A 20,710-nucleotide genomic window follows, 5' to 3' on the forward strand; every position below is an offset into this window, starting at 1 on the left:
AGCGTGGAGTAAAGGGCCATGAAATTCGCACCCCTCTGGGCTCTTGAATGAACGCTATCGATATAACCAATGACCACTGGAAATTTGTTGAGTTTGTCAATCCACGGAAGAGACGATATCTAAAACTTAAACATTTTTACCTTATAATTATATTATAACCATGTAAAATTATTACTCACTATACTTTAAGGCATTAACCATATTAACCATCCATTGATTGGCAATCCGGTGACAATCTATTGACTCACTGATACCCCAACGGGGGGTTGGGGGTGGGTTGGTTGCCCCCCCTCCCCCCCCCAAAAAAATAACAAAAACAAAAAAACAAACAAAATCTTGCTAGCCAAATTGCAGCATGCTTCTTGTTGAGACTACCGTAATTTTTTTTATAAGGAGAGATCACCTTTGATAACATAAAGAACATGTAATAAAAAAAATTCTTTCTTTTTGTCACGACAAAAAATTTTGACTTCGTATCATGGAATGATCCAGCTGTTATAATGGATTATTAAGAACATCAAATCAGAGAGCTTATATTATGTCTGTGACTATTTCTCAGCCACCCAGGTGGTCTTCGTGGAAGGCAACATCTGAATCAACAGATACTGATCCGACAATGGCTCTGCCGCTCTACTATTGAAAGATAGCAAGGAGAAAGCACACGATAGTCTTTTATATGTCAATAAAACTGAGAAATAAAAGATTCTCTTCTTCATATTTGTTTAGCGGCTAGCAGTTAGCTAAACAGTTATTTTAACCGACAGTATTAATAGTTGGGAACGAAAGCACAAGATGACAACTATCGACAACTATATGTGTGTAGCATTATAGATAGCTAGATTGCAAAAACAAATAGGACTTCTTTAAGTTACACACCCCACACATAAGATGATAAGAAGAGACAGATGTCAGAATTAGTTTAAACTATAATATTGATAAATACCGAAAATCATTCTAGCCTGTATTAGATTGATCCTGCGAATATATGAGTGTGCATATTAATCATTTTTCTTTTGTCAGAAAGTTATAGATAAAGATAAGAGGTCAGAGAAACGAAATAAAATGAAGTTCCAGCTGGCTTAGATGATTTGGAATTTTTGTTTTCTTTAATTTTGGAAACTTAAAATTTTTTTAGAAAGAACGGTGAAGAAAATTCTTATTATAGTTTCTTATTTCAAGTGAAAGTTTATATTATTGCCTTTGAAATGGACACATGTATTACGTATTAGCTACCAGACATTAGAGGCCTACCTATATAATTTTATGTCGGGAACGATTTCCTTTGGAAAATATGGCAGTGTCCAAGGATCTTGATCAAAGTTGTTCAAAGGAAGATTTGTAGAGATTTAGGCGACGCGCCTACGTGCTCCTATGTATATAAACACATATGTATCCTCGCGAGACCCATTATTCGTTATTTTCGACCATAAATAGAGGGGTGAAAGAATCCCCCCTTCCCTAATATAGGCGCCTATAGGTTAACGATTCTGCAGATTCTAGAATCACGATTTTTTGTGGTTACTGCAAAAAATAACGTGAAAGAGTGAGTACGAAAAAGCTCATTTCCGAGAGGGTCGCCGCGGCTTTCCACCAGAGCTCGGGCGGCACCGACCCATATACCCGCCGACTGTCCACATAAACCAATAGATACAATTTGCAGCATTGTAAGAACAGAACAGCGACGCGTGCCAAACACTAGTTAAAGACTTTTACCGAGTTTTACATCAATATAGGCTCTACATTTTAATTTTAACAGTAATTTCCAATCCTTTAATTATATTTTAAAAATATATCGAGTGTATATATAATACAGTACATTATTTATTTGAATACCGTTTTTTTTAAGAACAACACGAGAGTAGGCTAGACATATAGCAAACCGCCGATGTTTGCTACGGGAAATCCCCAGCATTTGTTGTTGACGCGTAGAGTATATAGTAATTTTTTGGCGACCAATATTAACGGCTACTGCATGCTGGTGACAAGTGAGCTCGATTTTCCATAATTTTGTTTTTCCCCTCTTGTTTGTTTCTCTCTAACCGTCTTGTTCAGCAACATTGGACGCGCCGATCACGATTCCCAAAGGAGACATCAGAACACTTGTCACGTACTTACGGCCGCGTCTTTATAACTTGATTCTTTATGTACAGTCGTATAAGCATCGCACAGCATTGCGTCAACTTAACTTTGTCATTTGGCAGCCAATTCATTCAAGTTCTCTTCTTTGTTGTTGGCGTTTTCCGTTATTTTTATTTTAATTGTTACTACTTGCGCGTGTACCGGTAGCTAATAATTTTAAACATCAAAAGTCTCGTCAAAAGTGAAACCGACATCATAATCAATTGACTGAAAATGGGTTTACCGAGCATTGGTGCTGCTGCTGCTGGTCATTAAAAATGGCAAAATACGTTGTTGATTTATTGGTTTGTCTTTTGAAGTTCTTTTGTTTAAAAAAAAGCTGAATCAACAAGCAGTAGTATGACAATTGGAACGCTGTTCTTTATATTGCTTCGATTGACTTTCCAATGCGTGTCTATCCGTATCATCAGATGGCTATCCGATTGCTATCGCCTTTTTCCATGAAGTGGAAATGAATTGTTTGTTGTTTTCATGCACTTAAGTACAGCTAGGCTATTTAATGATTGTTTCATTTCTATTCTTACTTATATAGTTTGCTACGTGGCACAGCGCTATTTAATTTTAAAGTTTTGAAACTAAAAATTGACGCATCTTCTGTCGACAAAACTGGATGCAGGCCAATTCAGAAACTTGTTTTCCGGACAAAACCTTTCTCAAGTCAGAAAGCTTCGCCATCAAATGAATAATATGAACGGTATTTTAGAAAATTGCGTAAAATAGTTATAAAGTAATATACTTTTGAAAACGATGGCTTGGATTCAGAGTAAAAAGTTTTTTTTTTTGTTTGTCCCAGTGTCTGCATTAATGTTTAGGCCATAAACGTCTTGTATCCCCGACAACTTCGCAGTTATTTTTCTTTTGCATGTTTTATTTATCGTTCAGCTCCTTCACGTTTTTTTTTTTTTCAATTTGATGTCGCTGGAATCAGCCATATGTAGTCGATTTTTACTTCCCTCTCCTATGACCGATGAGTTTTGTTTTAAAGATTGATAGTAGTATGATTGAATGCAACGTGCATGTAGTAAAACAAGAAGAAAACAAATAAAAAAGCCTGAAATGGTGAGACGCATAGTGGTACAAGAGGGATCACAATTCTATATATATCCGTCTTCCAAATTGTTCTCTCGTCGAGCAATGAAAAATTTCTTATAGAAATCGGAAATAAATTTAACTTTTACCCTCCTTCTCCTCCTTTCCAGTTTCCGCACCTCCCGCTTTTGAATAGTAATGCAAAGGACGACTAACACTAAGAGATAAGGAATGAAGGAGACCGGCACTCAAATCAAGTCAAAAAGAGCCAAGGACTAGAAATGTGCAAATGCCCTTCCGATGTTACATAAAGTCGCCAGCGCAATTATTCAAAGTAAGCAGGCACTCACCCTGCTTTTCAACTAACTTGAACTGAATTTCATCAAGTTATATTATGAGAATACAAGCACTTGGTAGTAGCAACTGATTTACAAAAAACCAAAGATTCCGTCAAAAATTATACAAAAAATTTTATCGAGATGTTACCAGCGATAATAGGTTCAAACGGTCAAACCTGGCTGATAATTATTCCTATCTGGCTGATAATTATTCCTATTCCTATTCCAATAGGTTAGAATAAGTTTATTTCTTTACTTCAGACGCAGCACGCATATACAACAGCGTATATATGTCAATAATGTACAGGCGAATTTCTATTAAAAACATCGTCCAAGTAAAACATTCCTGATGATTTTCTCCCCGATTAATTGTTTTTTGAAAATCATATCTTTCAGACTCTCCTCGTTATTAGAAACGCCTTCACGAAGAAGAGAGATCTCCGTGCTTAGTATCCGAGCAGCAATCAATTTCGTGTTATTGTTTGCATTCCTGCTTCATTTTGTTCCGTCTTAGAATGCGGCGCAATCGTTATTATAGACTTTGACTATATATATGCTCCGGTGTCGTGAAGCCACGGAAGATTAATGCGTCAGTTCATTCATCTGAAACAAGGGGAGAGTGAAAGATAAGATGTTGTTCTAGCACCATGGCCACGCCATCAAAAACTTTTCCCTTTCATCCACCCAACAGCCATGGAGATATTTATAATGGTGGGGCTATTATTTGGGAAATCTACTGGAGTGTATATATTCCCCAAGCCGCTCGGTTTTAAAAAATCAGTTATTTGTCTAAATATTTAAAACATTTTCCCGGGTTTTTCTATCTATAGGTCTCTCTCTATACGAGTGTAGTAGGATATATTTTTACGCCAAATTCACTCAAATGTTATATATGCACACAGGGTTGCTGCTGTGCACGGGTAAAAGGCAACAGCATGCTGCATCTCGTCTATATCTTAGACGCTTCAGACGAAAAGAAGACCGCATCAAGGGGCCGGGGCAGGGGTGGGGAGCTAAAGAGAGAGGAGAGAGAGGATAGAGAGGAGAGAGAGACGTCAGCGCGTGACTAATGGAATGCTTGTTCCTTCCGAGTCGGTGAAGCGCACGCGTCAGCCGGATGGATTTCAGATCCTTTTAGAAATTGCAACCTTCCCGTTGATGTACTCCAGTCAGTCAGCTTTCGCTGCTTCTTTCAATTTCCACGCCAGCAAACAAACATTTCCGTATAGAGCTTAGAGAGAGAGAGAGATCACTATAGGCGACTATAGGCCGATTTTGTTGCTGCTCTGCTGTTTCATTCATGGAGTTGCGAGGCCTAAATAGTTGTAGCTGCTGCTGCAAATAAAAGAAAGAAAAACGGCAAAGAAAAAAATGTTTTGCTTTGATTGTTCGAACTCGCTCACATATATATGAATGAAACGCGCAAAATATACTTTCCTCGGTCCGTTCATATAGTTCAAATAGCTCTAAGGACTGAGCCGGGCCATTTCTCTTATATCCCGTTTCTCTCCCTACTCTTCATTTGTGCTGTCTATTGGCCTTTGTATAAGACTGTAACGACAAAGAAAAAATCATCGAGGAAATGATGCCAAAAGCCGTCGTTTGGAGTCAACTTATCGTTTCTTTTCCTCTCCTTAAGCGTAGTTTCATCGGAACAGCGGAAAAAACAAGCTGAAGAGAAGATTTATAGTCCCCAGCAACGTTTGCTGTTACTTTTTCATCAGTTTGGGCTTTTAACAATTTGACAAGTGAAAAAAGGTTGATAGACCGAGTAAGGCTGACCTAGTGGTAACATGAATCACATACTGAATAAGAAAAACCAGCTTTTGAATTATGGCGGAATTCACTCAGCTGATTCACACACACGTCACCAAGTTACGCAATAGACTTTTTATATGGAGTAAATATACACTGTACTCTATTTGTCACATTCTGACCCGGGACGTCATAAATTTGTGTTCATTCATGTGGAGTACGCGTTTATTACATGCCAATCTGCCATCAACGTCATTAAACCTCATCGTCTTGCTGCGTAGCGTAAAAATTCAGTTTAGAAGCGCTAAACTTTGTTGTTTATTGGTTGTGTTTTTTAATACTATAAATTTTAATTAGATACTCCAAACCATTGCAACTGCCATAAAATAATTTTCTTATGCCAAAATCAAATACGTCACGTCACCATCATGATTTGGAAAAAAATTTCATAGAGGAATCATATAAAAAAAAATAAAGTTGCGCATGTGTCAGCCTGTCAGGGGAATTTTTATTTTTGTTAATGTCTAATACATATATAATAGAATATAGTTATTTCTTTTTTATACATCCTTGTATAATAAACATGGCCATTTCAGCATCCATCAGTTAGTTCAGTTTGTAATCCTCTTAGTACGTTATTTGCCGTTATATGCCATTAGATATTAAATCAGCTGAGGTGGGATAAATTGCATTTTAAGTTTTAAACTTCGTGATAATAATACACGTACTACTCCAAGACAGCGATGAGGCTTGTAGGTATAAACGGAATTCATTCCATTATTATATCTAAAGTTCTAAACCTTTTTTTTTTTGTGCTGATTGTCCGTATTCAATTTTATTCAGCATAATGTTAACTGCATGCTTTCATAGATAAGTTTCGTCATTTGGTAACAGGTCAAGCTGCTGTTAGACTAGTTCTTGAATTATACTGGTCCGCGATTAGTAACCTCTTGAATGAATAACCTCGCGCAGCGATGATCAAAAGATGATGAAGAAAATAGACGTCAAGTGCGTCACATGATACAGCAGCAGCAGCCTGGATAGAACGAGTTGGACACCATGATGTTTCTGGCCCAAAATTGAATTTTTGGTTCAACGGGTTGTGACAAGCCAAAATGGATGAATTGCGACGTTGGCCAGCGAGCGGATTCACGGAAGCGGAGCAAGTACTGCCGCATGCCACCAGCTTTGTCGACAAGGATCCAACGGCCGAGTCTTTCAAAAGCATTAGACGCTGATCATCGATTCCGACAAGGAGCAGCAAGGACTCGAGATATGCTCCAGTTATTCAACAGCCTGCGCATCGCGTCACATGTTTGATGCCAAACAAACAAACAAACAACTGGATCATTCCCCTCCATCTTTTCTTTTGTTTATTCCTCCGCCAAAAATGACGAATTGTTTCTTTGGCCAGATTTAGCATATAAGAAATTCAGTCCGATGAATAAACTCTTTTTTTTTCATCTCGATAAACTTTATACAATGGAATTAACTCTAATTTTTATTGTTTATATTTTTTCGCTGGTTTATAGAGTTCCGGCTTGTTATAAAATATAAAAGGCTGGATGGAATTCAATAAGTTTCCGTGTTTGCTTGTTTTGATTTCGGCATGTTGCGAAAAAAAGTTGCATAAGGAATGCCGAGGTAGTAATAAACAAAATCAAATTAATATCGTAAATCATTCCTCTTCGTTTTTTAAATGACAAATCAATTTAATCCGCGTCGTAGGTTGTGGATAAAAGTTTCTTGTGTGCTGTCTAGGCTCTGAACGAAACAGCTTAAGTACACAGTTATACAGCATCATGTGACGAAACAATTGAAACATCACTCTTTTGAAATTGCCGAGCGCAAGATTTTATATATGAAATAACGTCCAGACATGACGGTCTATATGACTAGCGCGCACGGCTACGGCTGCTGTATATACTACGTATACGTCAGAAAAATAATGAGTTTATTGGTTAATGGTTTGCCCACCAACTCACGTCCTTATTCCATATGGGCTTGATACGCTGCTGCTGCTGCTGCTGCCGCTGCTGTAGGCCTATATAGACACACCGTCCGTCCGCGCGTCTATCTAACTAAAACTTTGGCAGGATGGCGCTAGTCGGGTCTCTAGAGGAATACGTCCAACTAACTGCTGTCTGGATGCGCTGATGCCCAGCGCTGCTGCAGCACGAATGTCCGGCAAGAAAAAAAAGAAAAAGGGACGCGTGAAGACCTTGTTTATCTACCCGCCGTTCCCTATGGCTCGCCTTTTATCTACGCTGTTCTTACACTTTGCCTCTTTTAACTTCCTACTTGTTCACCAAGGTCACGTCCTCCTCTTCCATCCTAATCATCGACGCTCAAACAGAAAGAGTCAGGTATATATATATAGCTATATAAGTTATATATACCGCAATATTATTCTATTTATAGCCTCCGTATATTGTAGACCTTTACTACATAACATACCGCCCGGGTGTCGGATGCGGAAAAACAAATTCCAGTCAATGACGATGTGAAAGATGAGAAATATACTAGACGAACATTGAGATACACCAGACAAGTATAATCATTTGTCAATTTTATGATATAATTTCACAAATTCCTATGCATGGTTCATATGATTGTACCAATAATAATGTCGACGTTGTCACTTTGACAATGGCAACATCAAAATATAAATGTTTGCTTACCGGTTCAACTCATATCCTTGATTCATATCACTTTTCCTATAAATATAAGAGCCGAACAGTATACCGGAAATTTAACTTTTTTTAAAAAACATGTACATGCATAATACTTCGTCTCTCTCTCTCTCTTTTTTTTCACCTTTGGGCTCTGTCGGCTGTCCAGCAGAGTATAGTCAGAAAAATGCAGTCTTATATACTTATTTTTTACAAGTTTTCGACGCCAGAACAGCTCTGGGGCAAGAAAAAAAGTCTATATAGTACAGCGCAGCAGGAAAAAGGGGGGAAGAAAACGGGGCATCATCTCGCATCTTGAAAAGTTGAATATATGCGACAGACTATTCACTTAGATCTCTGTATGTATACTGTAAGGCAGCAGCGCAGCAGACATCAGTACTATACATATCTATCTGTGCTGTATATATATATATATGCTACGCGCCCTTCTTCTTTCATTCGCCTTTTTTTCTTCTCTATTCCCCTGGCCTCAAACAGCATGTTTATACCAAGAGAAACCTATACGCGTTTATAGAGTCGCAGCAATCTCATTTCAGTTCCACTGAACTGAAGGAAGAAAGAAAGAAAGGAAGAAAGAGAGAAAAAAAGATCTGATGTATATATGCTCAATGCTAACTTGTGTGCCATTGATCAAGGAACGAGTTTGCGCCATTTCTTTTCTGACGGCGTGCTGCTGCCTAAAATGATCAGTGCTTTAACAATCAGTTCTTCTTATATTAGACTCTCTGAATATAAACTAGTAGATTAGATTCACTTTGATTTGAGCAGTTCGTGTTGTCTGATGTCAGTGACTTGATACATGTATACGTACCGGTAAGTATAATAAATGCGCATTGGGGGTAAGTGTCCGCGTGTGTATAGAGCGAGGAAATGGGACGAATGCCTAGGCTACAAAATGGCGAGAGGTTTTATATAGCTTGATGCTCATCATTTCAAATGCACCGGTGAATGACGAATGCTGGGGAATAGAGAGACGCTGCAAGCTTCTATATTCTATTCAAAGTCCTGCATTTTCAATGGACCGTAACATCACTAATACTACGAGAATCTTTTGAATCGTTGATGTATATATACCTAGATAGCCTATACTTACTATGCAGAATGATGATGGCTTTTGTGTACTACGTATATACAGAATGCAGATGCACAGCAGACTCGGAAATAGATATTACTACTCACACAAAGCAGCAAACTAACATATATGACCCCGCGCGACTCTTTTATATCTCAACTCTCTGTGCTGTGCTGTGGGCTTGTTATATTCGTTGGCACAGTCATCACGTCAGTTTCTTTCGGAGATCGTATAGGGAGGTTACGAAGGTTACGAGGCTCATATACGTCACAAGATCCCAGACATTTAAACGCAATTGCTGTGTCGTTATTTGTTATTACCGTCAGTCGCCTCTGTTTTCGCAGGATCTATTATAAATGTAAAAGAAAGGATGTTTTAGTATAAACAGCCCATTCTTTCAAATTTCGATGCGACAGTATGAGCTACAAATTTACAATGTAATTTAGTTATGGGTTTGATAATAGACATACAATAATTTGACACTCCACAGCGATCTATAAATGAATAAAGCGCGCATTGCGCAACAAATATCGAAAATTAACAATGGAAACGACGCTGAAGTGATGAGGATGAGGCTACCATCAAAATGTGATATGTGAATATTTTCCCATAATAAACAAAACAAAAAAAAAAACACATTTAAACGGTAGCCTATATCTCTTATTTGCTATTATTTGTTTTATACGTTATTTATGTAACGTTTTTTAATTTAAAAAAAAAAGAAAAAAAAAACATAGGTTATTTTTTAAACTCTTTGTTTTGTTTATTGAAATACTTTCGTGAAAGTAATACAAGGAAGGAAACATTGAAGAATGCACTCTTACATTCCTTTGTTTCCTTCAGAGAAGCACAAGCATGCCTCGCACGGATTAGTTAATAACTACACGAACTAAATAGTGATTATAGTGATAACAAAATCACTGAAGTCGTATTTTATCGATAGCATAATATATATTAGAATTTACTACCATGTCTAATAATAATTTCATGTTTCATAAAAAAGGGACGACTATACAAAAATTCAAAGAACCAGGAACGAAGATATCAGTGGAATCAACCGTTTCATTTCGACCCCCTAGAAACTTGTAAACATAACAGAGAACGCATATAAATAAGTTATAGCCTCGCCAACCAAATCAATAGGCCTAACTCCGTGTACAAACAAGAGCACAAATAAGAGCGGGAAACATTTGTAGACTGTATAAGCCTATACCACTACAGTGTGCACTCATTTCAGGCCAAAATGTTCATATTCATGGCCTAGTAGGATACTTACTAGCTATACGGATGTGCGTGTTGCTTCCATTGAATATTACATATATACAGTGGGTACCTAAAGTATCCGTACGGCTGAGAGGAGCAGTACGGAAAACGCGTTTTTCAAAACGCTCCCATAAATTGAATTCTCGTTGGAATGCAATAAAATTTTTTTGTAAGGTTAAGATTAGGGTGGGGTTTCATCTGATTTTTTTTGGGAATTTTTCAACAACGCGATATGTGGTTTTTATCGCGTTGCGAAAGTATCCGTACGGCCGAGAGGCCTAGTAGGGAAATGGGCTTACTTTGGAGGCCTCTTATTCGGTAAATAAGTAACATTAAAGGGTGGGAAAGTTCTTAAAAAAAAGAGCTGCATTAGCTCTATATGTGGTCATAAGATCACATTTTTTAAGTTTCATTTATAGTAATGAAATCAAAAATGAAAACACGAATTATAAGTTTTCCGTTTTCTTCCCCTCGATTCCCCATCACCAGTGTTGCCATATAAAAAAATATTTACCCTTTCTCTTTCTCCCTCTTCCGTCCAAGGGAAGAAAGAGATTTTGGGATATGGCAACACTGGTGATGGGGAATCGAGGGGAAGAAAACGGAAAACTTATAATTCGTGTTTTCATTTTTGATTTCATTACTATAAATGAAACTTAAAAAATGTGATCTTACGACCACATATAGAGCTAATGCAGCTCTTTTTTTTAAGAACTTTCCCACCCTTTAATGTTACTTATTTACCGAATAAGAGGCCTCCAAAGTAAGCCCATTTCCCTACTAGGCCTCTCGGCCGTACGGATACTTTCGCAACGCGATAAAAACCACATATCGCGTTGTTGAAAAATTCCCAAAAAAAATCAGATGAAACCCCACCCTAATCTTAACCTTACAAAAAAATTTTATTGCATTCCAACGAGAATTCAATTTATGGGAGCGTTTTGAAAAACGCGTTTTCCGTACTGCTCCTCTCAGCCGTACGGATACTTTAGGTACCCACTGTAGGTGCCAGCCAATATAACCCATTTTCATTTTCGGATGATTGGTTAATAACAGAGCACTCACATTGACTCGCCGGTGGCCGGTGGGTGCATCCCCTAGACAATATATCCAAGAGTCAGAGAGCCGTCGGCAGATTATTGCAACTATTCGATGGCATCATAACATGGGTGCTGGGTGCTGGCCGCTGCCGTTGCTGCCGGGTGATGCTTGTAAAGCCGGAAAGTTGCTTCGATTAGATGTTTTTCCCATCAGAACTATAATATCCCACTCTTGCGATTGTCTGCATGACTTCTCGTCTTTATATATACGTGCCCAGTCAATAAAAACAACCGGACTGGCCGCCGCCACTGCTGCTGGTGCTCGGCGAGCTCCACACAAACTCATATAAACAACAGTTTGGCCAAACAAAAGTTAGATAGTGGCTTCTATATTGTTCTAATGACATAGAGCGCGGCGCGCATTTAATAACTTCAAATCACACGGACACTCAATAGTCTATTCACTGCACCATATATACCAGACTAGCTAGATGGTAGATGTACGAAAGCTATTACGACGAGGTATGTATAAGGTTGCATGACCCATCTTCTATATCAATCCTCGTAATATTAATGGGGGCCGGTAAAGTTGCACGGCATTTACGCTCGTATTTCAAGTAATATACTCGTACATTTCAATTATTTTGCGACAGATTGTGCTGGTGGTTCTTGAACTGAAGACGATAAGTATACTGTCGTATTACTTGTTTTTTCAAGTTGCGAAAATAGGCTACTATAATTAAAAGGGACACATCGACTCATAAAAATTGGATTTGATAGTAGCATTTGAAACTCCACTTCTTGTTTGATGGAACCAGCGTGAAAATCGAATCATTAGGAATGTAACCCAGATGGCACGTAGTCCACGCAGCTATGCGTATAGTATTCTTCGCCATCCAGGGTTTTCCTCTCACTCTCACTAATCCTATTGTGTATTATATGGTCCCCCTATGTACTCACGCTGCGACGCGTACCAAACAGGCTGTATATCATTGTGTAATTATGTAATGAACCGTATATATATATAACCCCCCCCCCGTAGACCGCCGACGGCGAGACGTGATTTCTATGGCAGCGTGCAAACACTGCTGATACCGCGCTCTTAGCTATTTTTCTTTTTTTCTTTGAAATGGTGTGACCCACATTTTTAGACCAATTAATTTTTTTTTTCAAATAGAAATAAGGTGAACAAAATATTATAGAGCAATTTATCTTGTGCGCTGTGTGTAAGTTGTAAACCTTGAAACGCGGATTGATTGCCTAGCAACCATCAACGGCTCACGTTAGCCTACATACGGTACTGTAGTTTGAACCGAACTTCCGTTCAACGTCCGATGTCCAAGTTTGTGAAACAATAGGCCAAAATAGGGTGTGCAGTAATACGAGTCGCTGCTGTATATTCTATGTGTACGGTAGTTAGACAACAGTGTATCATATCCATAGACAATAAATATTACGACGCCGTATGATGCAAACGTCAAGCTAAAGAGAAGTTTTGACCTTATATATGACAGATATTGTTATATAAGGGGACTCAGTTGGTATAGCCTACATTGTTCGTGAAAGCTAATACCACCAAACATTTATTATGATGTCATATCATTTTGAAGCAAATGGCATCAGGCTATCGGTGATTATTTATTTTTTAACTCGTCCATTGTTAATCTGAAGTGACAATAATAATATAAAAAACTGAATAATAATTATTCGTGTCCATCATTGTATAATCATCATCAACCGTACAAAGAGACAAGTTTATTTCCAACATCGAGAGTATTATGCCTATTCGGTATGTAACAAATGATCAGCTTATATGCAGAAGACTGGAATCAATAAAATGAAATACTCATGTATATATACGTTAGGCATTTAACTGCTGTCTATGCCGAGGGTAATAATTTAATTGACTGAAATACATTGACGTAATAATAATCGAATGCAGAGCTATATATGAAGAAATACGTCCTTAGTATTCTTCCACTACGCCTCCGTCGAAATCGTATCGATTACCATTTGACGCATCAATTGGAGTAGACAACAAACGACAAGTCCGATCCATGTGGAATTCCAGCAGCTCCGCCCGTGTCCCGAACTTCCATCTAAACCAAATCCATTTCAAAAATATAAAGAAATAAAATTAGTTTGTTGCTTAAAGTGTCTATATCTTTTGCTGTTTATCCTCTGTTCGGTTCATCGTGGAATTTTTTGTTTGGCAAAATTAGTGAAGGTGCATAATGAGATCAGATTTTGACTCGAAAGTCTGTTTACAAATAATATGAGTTAATCAGTTGACAAAGTAAGCTCAATTGTTATAATGAACGAGTTAAAACAATGAAGGACTTCAAAATATTTTTGTTTTTGTTTTTTTACTGGAAGAGTGAAGGAGATGGGACGGGGTGCGAACGGTGGCGACGGCCTTGGCCGCCCGTCCGTCGACGATCGACAGATTGGCGTAGGTGACGGCTTTGTAGATGTCGCCGACGAAGGCCGTGCACGAGACCCGCCTGATGGCGAAAACTCCGCTGGACGACATTTGGCGGGGCAGGTCGGCGTCGAATTCCAGTCCGACGGTGGCCACGCTCTCGTCGCCGTAATCGCTCTCCATCATCATGTCGGCCGGCCGCCCACTTTGGTGCCAACCTCCTCCTTGTCTGGCGTTGGCTTCTGACCCTCTTGAGACCGGCAAGGTCGACGCCGCAATCGAACCATCCATGTATCGTTTCACATGCGGTTCGCCCATCTATATCGACGCAAATCGTGTCGGAGAAATGGATCGAATCAAATGTCATATCAAAGAATATAAGGAGAATAATAATTATTATTATCCACTCAATAAAGTTCAATTCAATGTGTATATGTAATACAACTGACTTGTTCTCCGTCGATACTCCACTGGAGAATGGCCATCGGTTTGGAAGGAGCCGAAGTGCAGTTGAGTGACACCCGTTCACCTGGCAGGTAGCTCGTCTGGACGTTAATAATGATGGGTCCTTGAAGGGGCAAATCTGGTTTTTTTTTTTTTTTTTTTTTTTTTTTTTTTTGTTTTTTTAGAAAAATATTTATTTTTATAGTTTCAATTTTGATTTCCCGAAAATATAGGAGCCCTGAATTATATTCATGTTTTTTTTAAAGGCTTATAAGAGCCTTTGCGTGATGGCTATTATTATATGTACTCACCGATGACTGACATATTGGCTTCTCTGAAATCCGTTTCAAAGTGGGGGCCTTCGCACGAGACCTCGCATCGATAAGTTCCGGCGTTACTCCTCTACATAAACGAATATATAAATAACAAACAAAAAAGATAAAAAAAAGGGGGAAATGGTTGCTAAGGACTTGACTATGTATAGCAACGATAGAAATTCAAACCACCACCACCACCCCGGGGCACCCGCGTCTAATACAATCGAGAAATATTTTACCTGGATGTTTCTGAGATAAACGGTCGATAAATTGGAGCGCTGGATCTGCATTGAAAAAAGATTTGATTTTGAATTTTTTTTTTAATTGTATACAATCATAAATCCTAAATGTTGATGTGGCTAATATTTGCTTCTATCACATCATAACGTCTGCTGGATTTATATAAACCGCTGAAAGGAAAAAGTTTGATTTGTGAAGTGCCTGCCGTCTCAAAGCGGACGAAAATTGATTACTTTTGTATCCAACATTTAGACTGTGACTTGTTTCGACTTTTGATCATGATCACTGAGACGTCATCCATATCCTCACTGCTGCTCTTATCATTTTCCCTGAAAAAAAAGAGCCGCCGTCGTCGTCTCAAGTCAAATAGGTAAGATTTGGCTGGCCGGAGACGACGACATCATCAGCGAATAAGAAACAAGTCCCCCCCATATTGGATCGACTCAGCCAGCTGGGAGATGATGATGTCTTTTCTGTTGGCAGATTGCTCTCAGCTTATTGCCACAGACAAAGTAATCCAACGACGACGAGGCCGTGCTGACTGTGCGAGCCCCCCCCCCCCCCCACACGTGACTGAGCTCACAGCTTTTGACCGTGATGGAAATGATATCTCGTCTCAAGGTAGGATATATAGTAGTATAGTCCGTCTGGCGAAAGTCTATTAGGAGACACGTATACACCCACAAAGTTGGTGACTAAGTCGCTCTCTGCAAGAGTAGGTTCACGACTGGAGATCTCATCAAGTGATGGAGTCGTCAGTCGTCGCCATAGACCCCACCAGCAGCCAGCAGCAGCAGCACCCGCTGTCTTATATATATATAAATGTATAGATATATTTCTTATCTATGCAATCGATAGATTTATAATAATATATCAAACCAACGACGACGGCGACGACGAAAAGGCAACAAAAAATTTAGAAATCAAAGCCGAATTTCTCCGTATTATAGATCAGCTGTTAGAATATGTAGCCAACAGCGTCGCGGCAGCCGGCTTGATGTAATTTTCACGAGGCGCGCCAACTTATTATTTTCACATTTCCCGGGTCGCAGCTATAGGAGCTATAGGGGGGAAACAGCGAAAAGCCGACGGAAATCAACCGCGCCGCGCACCAGAACGACGACGGGCCAAGCTTATAAACAATGCAAATATACGGCCGGGCACATATTGCACACATGCACACAGTCTCAAAAACAACCAAAAAAGGTATGAAAAGAAATAAAAAGAAAAGAAAAAAAAAGGTTAAAATGATTTCGTAACGTACGTCAACAGTCAAATTGGAAAGATGCGGGAAGACTTGCGGTCGAGATCCGTCGGGACCGATGCGGAAGAACTCTTGAGACCCTACAGATCAAGCGGAAGAAATCAAAAGTTCAATATATGCTATCTCACAATATACAATAAGTGACGTTGTGGAAGACAAAAATCTAAATGATCAAAATGGAAATCAAATATAAAAAATCAAAGTGCGCGCGTCTGGTTGTATTGCACCGGGGCGACACGGTTGAGCGCATCGCAATAACCTCGGCGAAATGAAGAAAATGAAAAGAAAGAATCAAATCGGATCAAATATACCAATAAGTCAGGGCTAAATGTTCTATACCTTTGAACCATTTGACTGAGTAGAGGATGTTGCCGCCGAGATTGAAATGGCAATGCAGCTGGGCGTCGTGACCTCGCCCGACTTGGGTCGGCACGATCAGATGCGACACGCGGATACTTGACACACCTGTTACCCCCCAACGACAAATATATAACAGATGAGATACCGGTACATCATATCTGAAACACTAGACGCAACAGCCACACAGGCCACACAGATAAATATCGCTCAAAAATCACAAGAATAAATCGTCCAGCTTGTTGCTGCCGGAAAAAAATATATGTTTATTTATGTTAAAAAATGGGCCAGCTCTATATCAGAAAGACTCACCAGCCAAGCTGGCCATGAAAACGGCTCCCAAGAAGAGGATGTGCTGTACGAGACGGCGATTCATCTTGATATGCGACGACACTTGTTCCTTTTTTTTTTCTTCTTTCTATTTTTTGTTGTGCGTGTTATCCCTGTGGAAATCCGGAAGCGATGCTGGAACTTGTCGCTGCCAATTTAGCCCAAGTTAGGCGGGACGGCCTCTGCTGTGTGTCTAATGTCACCAGACGAAACTAGCGCCCATATCACACACAGACCCTTCACTTGACAGTAGAGAGGAGTTTCTCGGTGCTGGACAACACCAGAGGAGATCAGCTGCTCTGCTCTACCGTGTCACTTTTTTTTGTCCCTTTTCTTGGATGACGAGGGGGGAAAAAATAAACAAATGTGTCACACCCCAAAGAGAGATAAATGACTGGAACGAAACTTTTTTCTGATTTTTTCTGATTTTTTGGCCCGTCTGTTATATTTATATCAAATTTTTCAGACAGCCGGGGATTTTTGTTTTTTTGTTGGGTCTCGGTTGTTTTTCTTGATTTGAAGTTGATCCTGCGTGAATTATACGGGTCTTGCGCCAATGGCATTGGAATTGTTGTCAAGTTAATTCCAGCAATCTTTTCTCTCTGCTATATAATAACGGCCGTTATGAGTCTAGAGACGGCAACTTATGAGACGACAAACACTGTATGTAGGAGCAGCAGTAGTACCTTGTCTAATATCGAACTTTTTTTGGGCCGTTTTCTACCCCCCAAAAGTTTGTCATCCCAGCTGATTGCAAGTTTCTGGGCAAGATTACGCAACTGCCGTTATTCAGACTCACAATCGAAAATGTCGACATGCGGCGCTGAATTAGTCGGCCGAAAGACAAAAGACAAAAAAATCATTTTTTTCTGCCTTTTCTTATTCTCAACTTTGCCGATGGGCCGGCCAATCAAAAAAGAAAAAAAGAAAAGAAAAAATGTTCGACTTTGTCCGCTGTCAAAAAAAGAAAAAAAAACTTTGGCGAGCGACAAAGTGTCGAAGTTGTGAACTTGTGAAACGCCCGTGGCGTGTGACTGGCGTGTCTCTGCGAATGGGAACAGAGTGGCGCGAATGTTAAACACACACGAGAGAGAGAGAGAGAGAGACGCACGTGATGAGCACTGGTTCGTGACTGAAGCCAGTCGTTTGTGCCTGCCACTGTTTCATAGAGTGCCGAAAGACGGCCTGCCCCGTGGCTCCTGCCGGCAAGGGCAATATATACATCAAGGAGCCCAAAAGGAGATAGACTCCCTTTTTTTTTATTTTTGGGGCCAAGAAAACGCATGCGCCTCCTGTCCGTACTGAACTACTTAGCGTTTGAGATATTCGCCCACCCTCCCCTGTGTTGTATATGTTTATTAATCCAAGCCAGTTCTTCATATCCCCCCTTCCCCTCCCACTCTTTCGTGTGTCTTTTCCTGAGGGCATGGTATATAAACTGACAGGACATGATCTAAGAGGAGCCGTGTTTTAACAATTCCTTAGAGTGCATGGTACACCTCATTCATTAGTCCGATGGAGAAATGTAGAAATTGCGTCACTATGCCATGGATTCAGACTACTCATTTGCATTGCAGAATCAGAGCCGGAGGGCGGAGAGGAAAAAAAGAATCGAAATTGCTTTTAAAAAAAGGAAAAACTTGCCAAATAAATCAGATCGAACCGCCGTGTTCTGTTTGGGGCTTACGCGTTTAATTATAAAGATTTCCACTTGTGAATTAAATGGGCATACTTGCGCAGATCAAAGCTTAGAGCAGATTTGATGGAAATCCTCTTTCCCTTCGATTAGGAACGTATTTTAAGGGAGTATAAACACGGACAAATCTCGGATTTTTTTTTTTTGCCGAATAAATTCAATGTAATAATAACGTAAACTGCTTATACATCTCAGAGCTGAATGAAAAAACGTAAATATAATACAAATTTTATTTCATCTTATCTTTTTTTTTGGGCGTTCGAGATTGGCGGTCTTTTGAATCTGAATAATAGTCGGGTCAAAAAAATAGATGGCGAAGAAATCAGTATAAGTCATATTGATTAAAAAGAAGGAAAAATAAGGCAGTTTCTTTCTGGGGTGGGGGAATAAAAGAAAGAGAAGAAGAAAAAGAAAATGAATAAAGAAAAAGAAGCGGGAGCATATTAGAGAAAAATAGGGAGAGATCAACTCAATAGCAAATTACACCGCATGTCCTAGAATCGGTTCTTGTGTGTTGCCCGAGAAAAATATAACGACGTGAACCAACTTCTCTTTATATATATATATCTCTCTCCGTCGGACTTTTATAAAGATATAATATCAAGCCCCAATTTTTCTCCATTTCTCTTCCCTTTTTTCATATATAAATCCTGCCTGCTGCGCCCCTTATAAGACTTATAGAACGTGTGCATATACGACGTGACTCTTTTTTCTTTTTTTTTGGCTCGGCTCGACCGAAAAAAAAAGTTGCGTTTGATTTCAGATTTTTATTTTCATTTTATTTGGGGGCGCCAAAAAAAAAATTCACCCACCACCACCGAGCGTCTTTTGGTCGTTCCGTTTATTTTTCTGTTAAAGGAAATATATCAATTCGCCCCTGTGAAACATGATATACGTGTGTGTCTGTTACGTCGAGGGAAAATGTATCTGCCAGTCTCTCTCGTCAATGTGGAGGAAGTCTATGGAGGAAGACCTTCCTGATGACACATTCTTCGGCCTATCTTCTCCTTATTTGTACAAGCGGCAGCGGCGCGCATACATGTGTGTATAGACGCCGACCCTGGATATAATATTACGCAGCGCGGCTTCAACCTCCCAGCAAAGATGACAATAAGTAAACTGCCAGCCTCTCCCTATGATATCTTACGTGTGCAATCTACGGGGGAAAAAAAACCTTTTTTCTTTTGCCAACAAGGAAAAACTCGGCCCCAAAAAATAATGTTTGAACATAATATAGAAAGAGACTATATACACCACACAATTTTCTTTATGGGCAGGCCTATAGTATAGATCGAAATGATATGTTTTATATGTTTCTAGATCCTGCATGGTGGCTGTGCTGCCGCTTGTCCTTAATTCTCTCCGCACGTCTTGTGTGTTGTTTTTACGCCCACTTTTGGGCGATGCGGCTAATGAAAATGTTCTCGGCGAGATGTGCTATGTGTTGTCCGCCAGGAAATTGTTATTTTCCCTGCTGCTGGGGGGAGGATTTTGTGTTGTCTGTGTGTGTACTATTGGTTGGCGCCGGGTCGATGGATTTTGATTTGCACAACCTGTCGGCTCGCAAATAATACCCACGCGCCCAATAGCAAATAGAAAAGAAGAAGAGGGAAAGCAATTAATCACTCTTGTCGTTTAGAATGCCCTTTTTATATTTGGCTATCAAAAAGGGGTGGGGAGGGTTGTATAAAGAGACAGCTGAGAGAGATATAATGCAACTCAATCTGGTGGCTGTTCATCAACCCAAAAAGGACGGGCAAACAGTTGACACGAAGTAGCTACCACAGCGTTTCATTTATTAGCTTAGCTCGTCTACTAACTCTATTAGATGGGGCGGACGGACAATGGTCTACCGCCCCACCACGCCCATCAGCCGTTTGGCGCGCCATTTCTCAATAAAAAAACGGGAGAGAGACTGCTGCAGCTGTGAAGAGGAGACTCTCTCTCTCTATACAAAAGGCTATTCAAAAGAGTTTTGTGTGTCTGCCACAAGAGCTTAACCGTGTCGTCTCTTATCAATGACTTTCTCTCCAAACACGGAGCTCTTCGATGGCCGTGTCAACACGCCAGCAGGCAGCACAGCAGCAGCGCAGCACTAGATCCACTAAATGGACCGATGGTAAGAACGTCGACACTATTAAGTGTTCAAGTCCGTTTTCTTTTCATTCCGGCTGGGTGTATTTTGATAAACTCGCCCGCGCCATCCGCTTTTTTGTTTGTTGACTAAGTCCCTGCTGCATATTAGCCAGCGTCGGCCAGCGTAGATATACACGGGAGTGAATTCAATAGGACATTACACACAGCCACGCCT

General features: G+C 39.8%; 1 protein-coding gene across 1 annotated transcript; it reads right to left on the reverse strand.

The window, feature by feature from the left end:
• Positions 1–13,069: 13,069 nt before the first annotated feature.
• On the reverse strand, positions 13,070–17,895 carry LOC124197645. Its single transcript, XM_046593178.1, has 8 exons — positions 16,686–17,895; positions 16,356–16,481; positions 16,017–16,096; positions 14,752–14,796; positions 14,507–14,597; positions 14,201–14,334; positions 13,700–14,069; positions 13,070–13,428 (listed from the first exon to the last, which is right to left on the reverse strand). The coding sequence occupies exons 1-8, from the start codon at positions 16,747–16,749 to the stop codon at positions 13,310–13,312; spliced, it is 1,029 nt and encodes a 342-aa protein (XP_046449134.1). The 5' UTR covers positions 16,750–17,895; the 3' UTR covers positions 13,070–13,309.
• Positions 17,896–20,710: the final 2,815 nt, after the last annotated feature.

Source organism: Daphnia pulex, chromosome 7 (genome assembly GCF_021134715.1).
Source record: "Daphnia pulex isolate KAP4 chromosome 7, ASM2113471v1".
In the NCBI taxonomy this organism is placed as follows: domain Eukaryota; kingdom Metazoa; phylum Arthropoda; class Branchiopoda; order Diplostraca; family Daphniidae; genus Daphnia; species Daphnia pulex.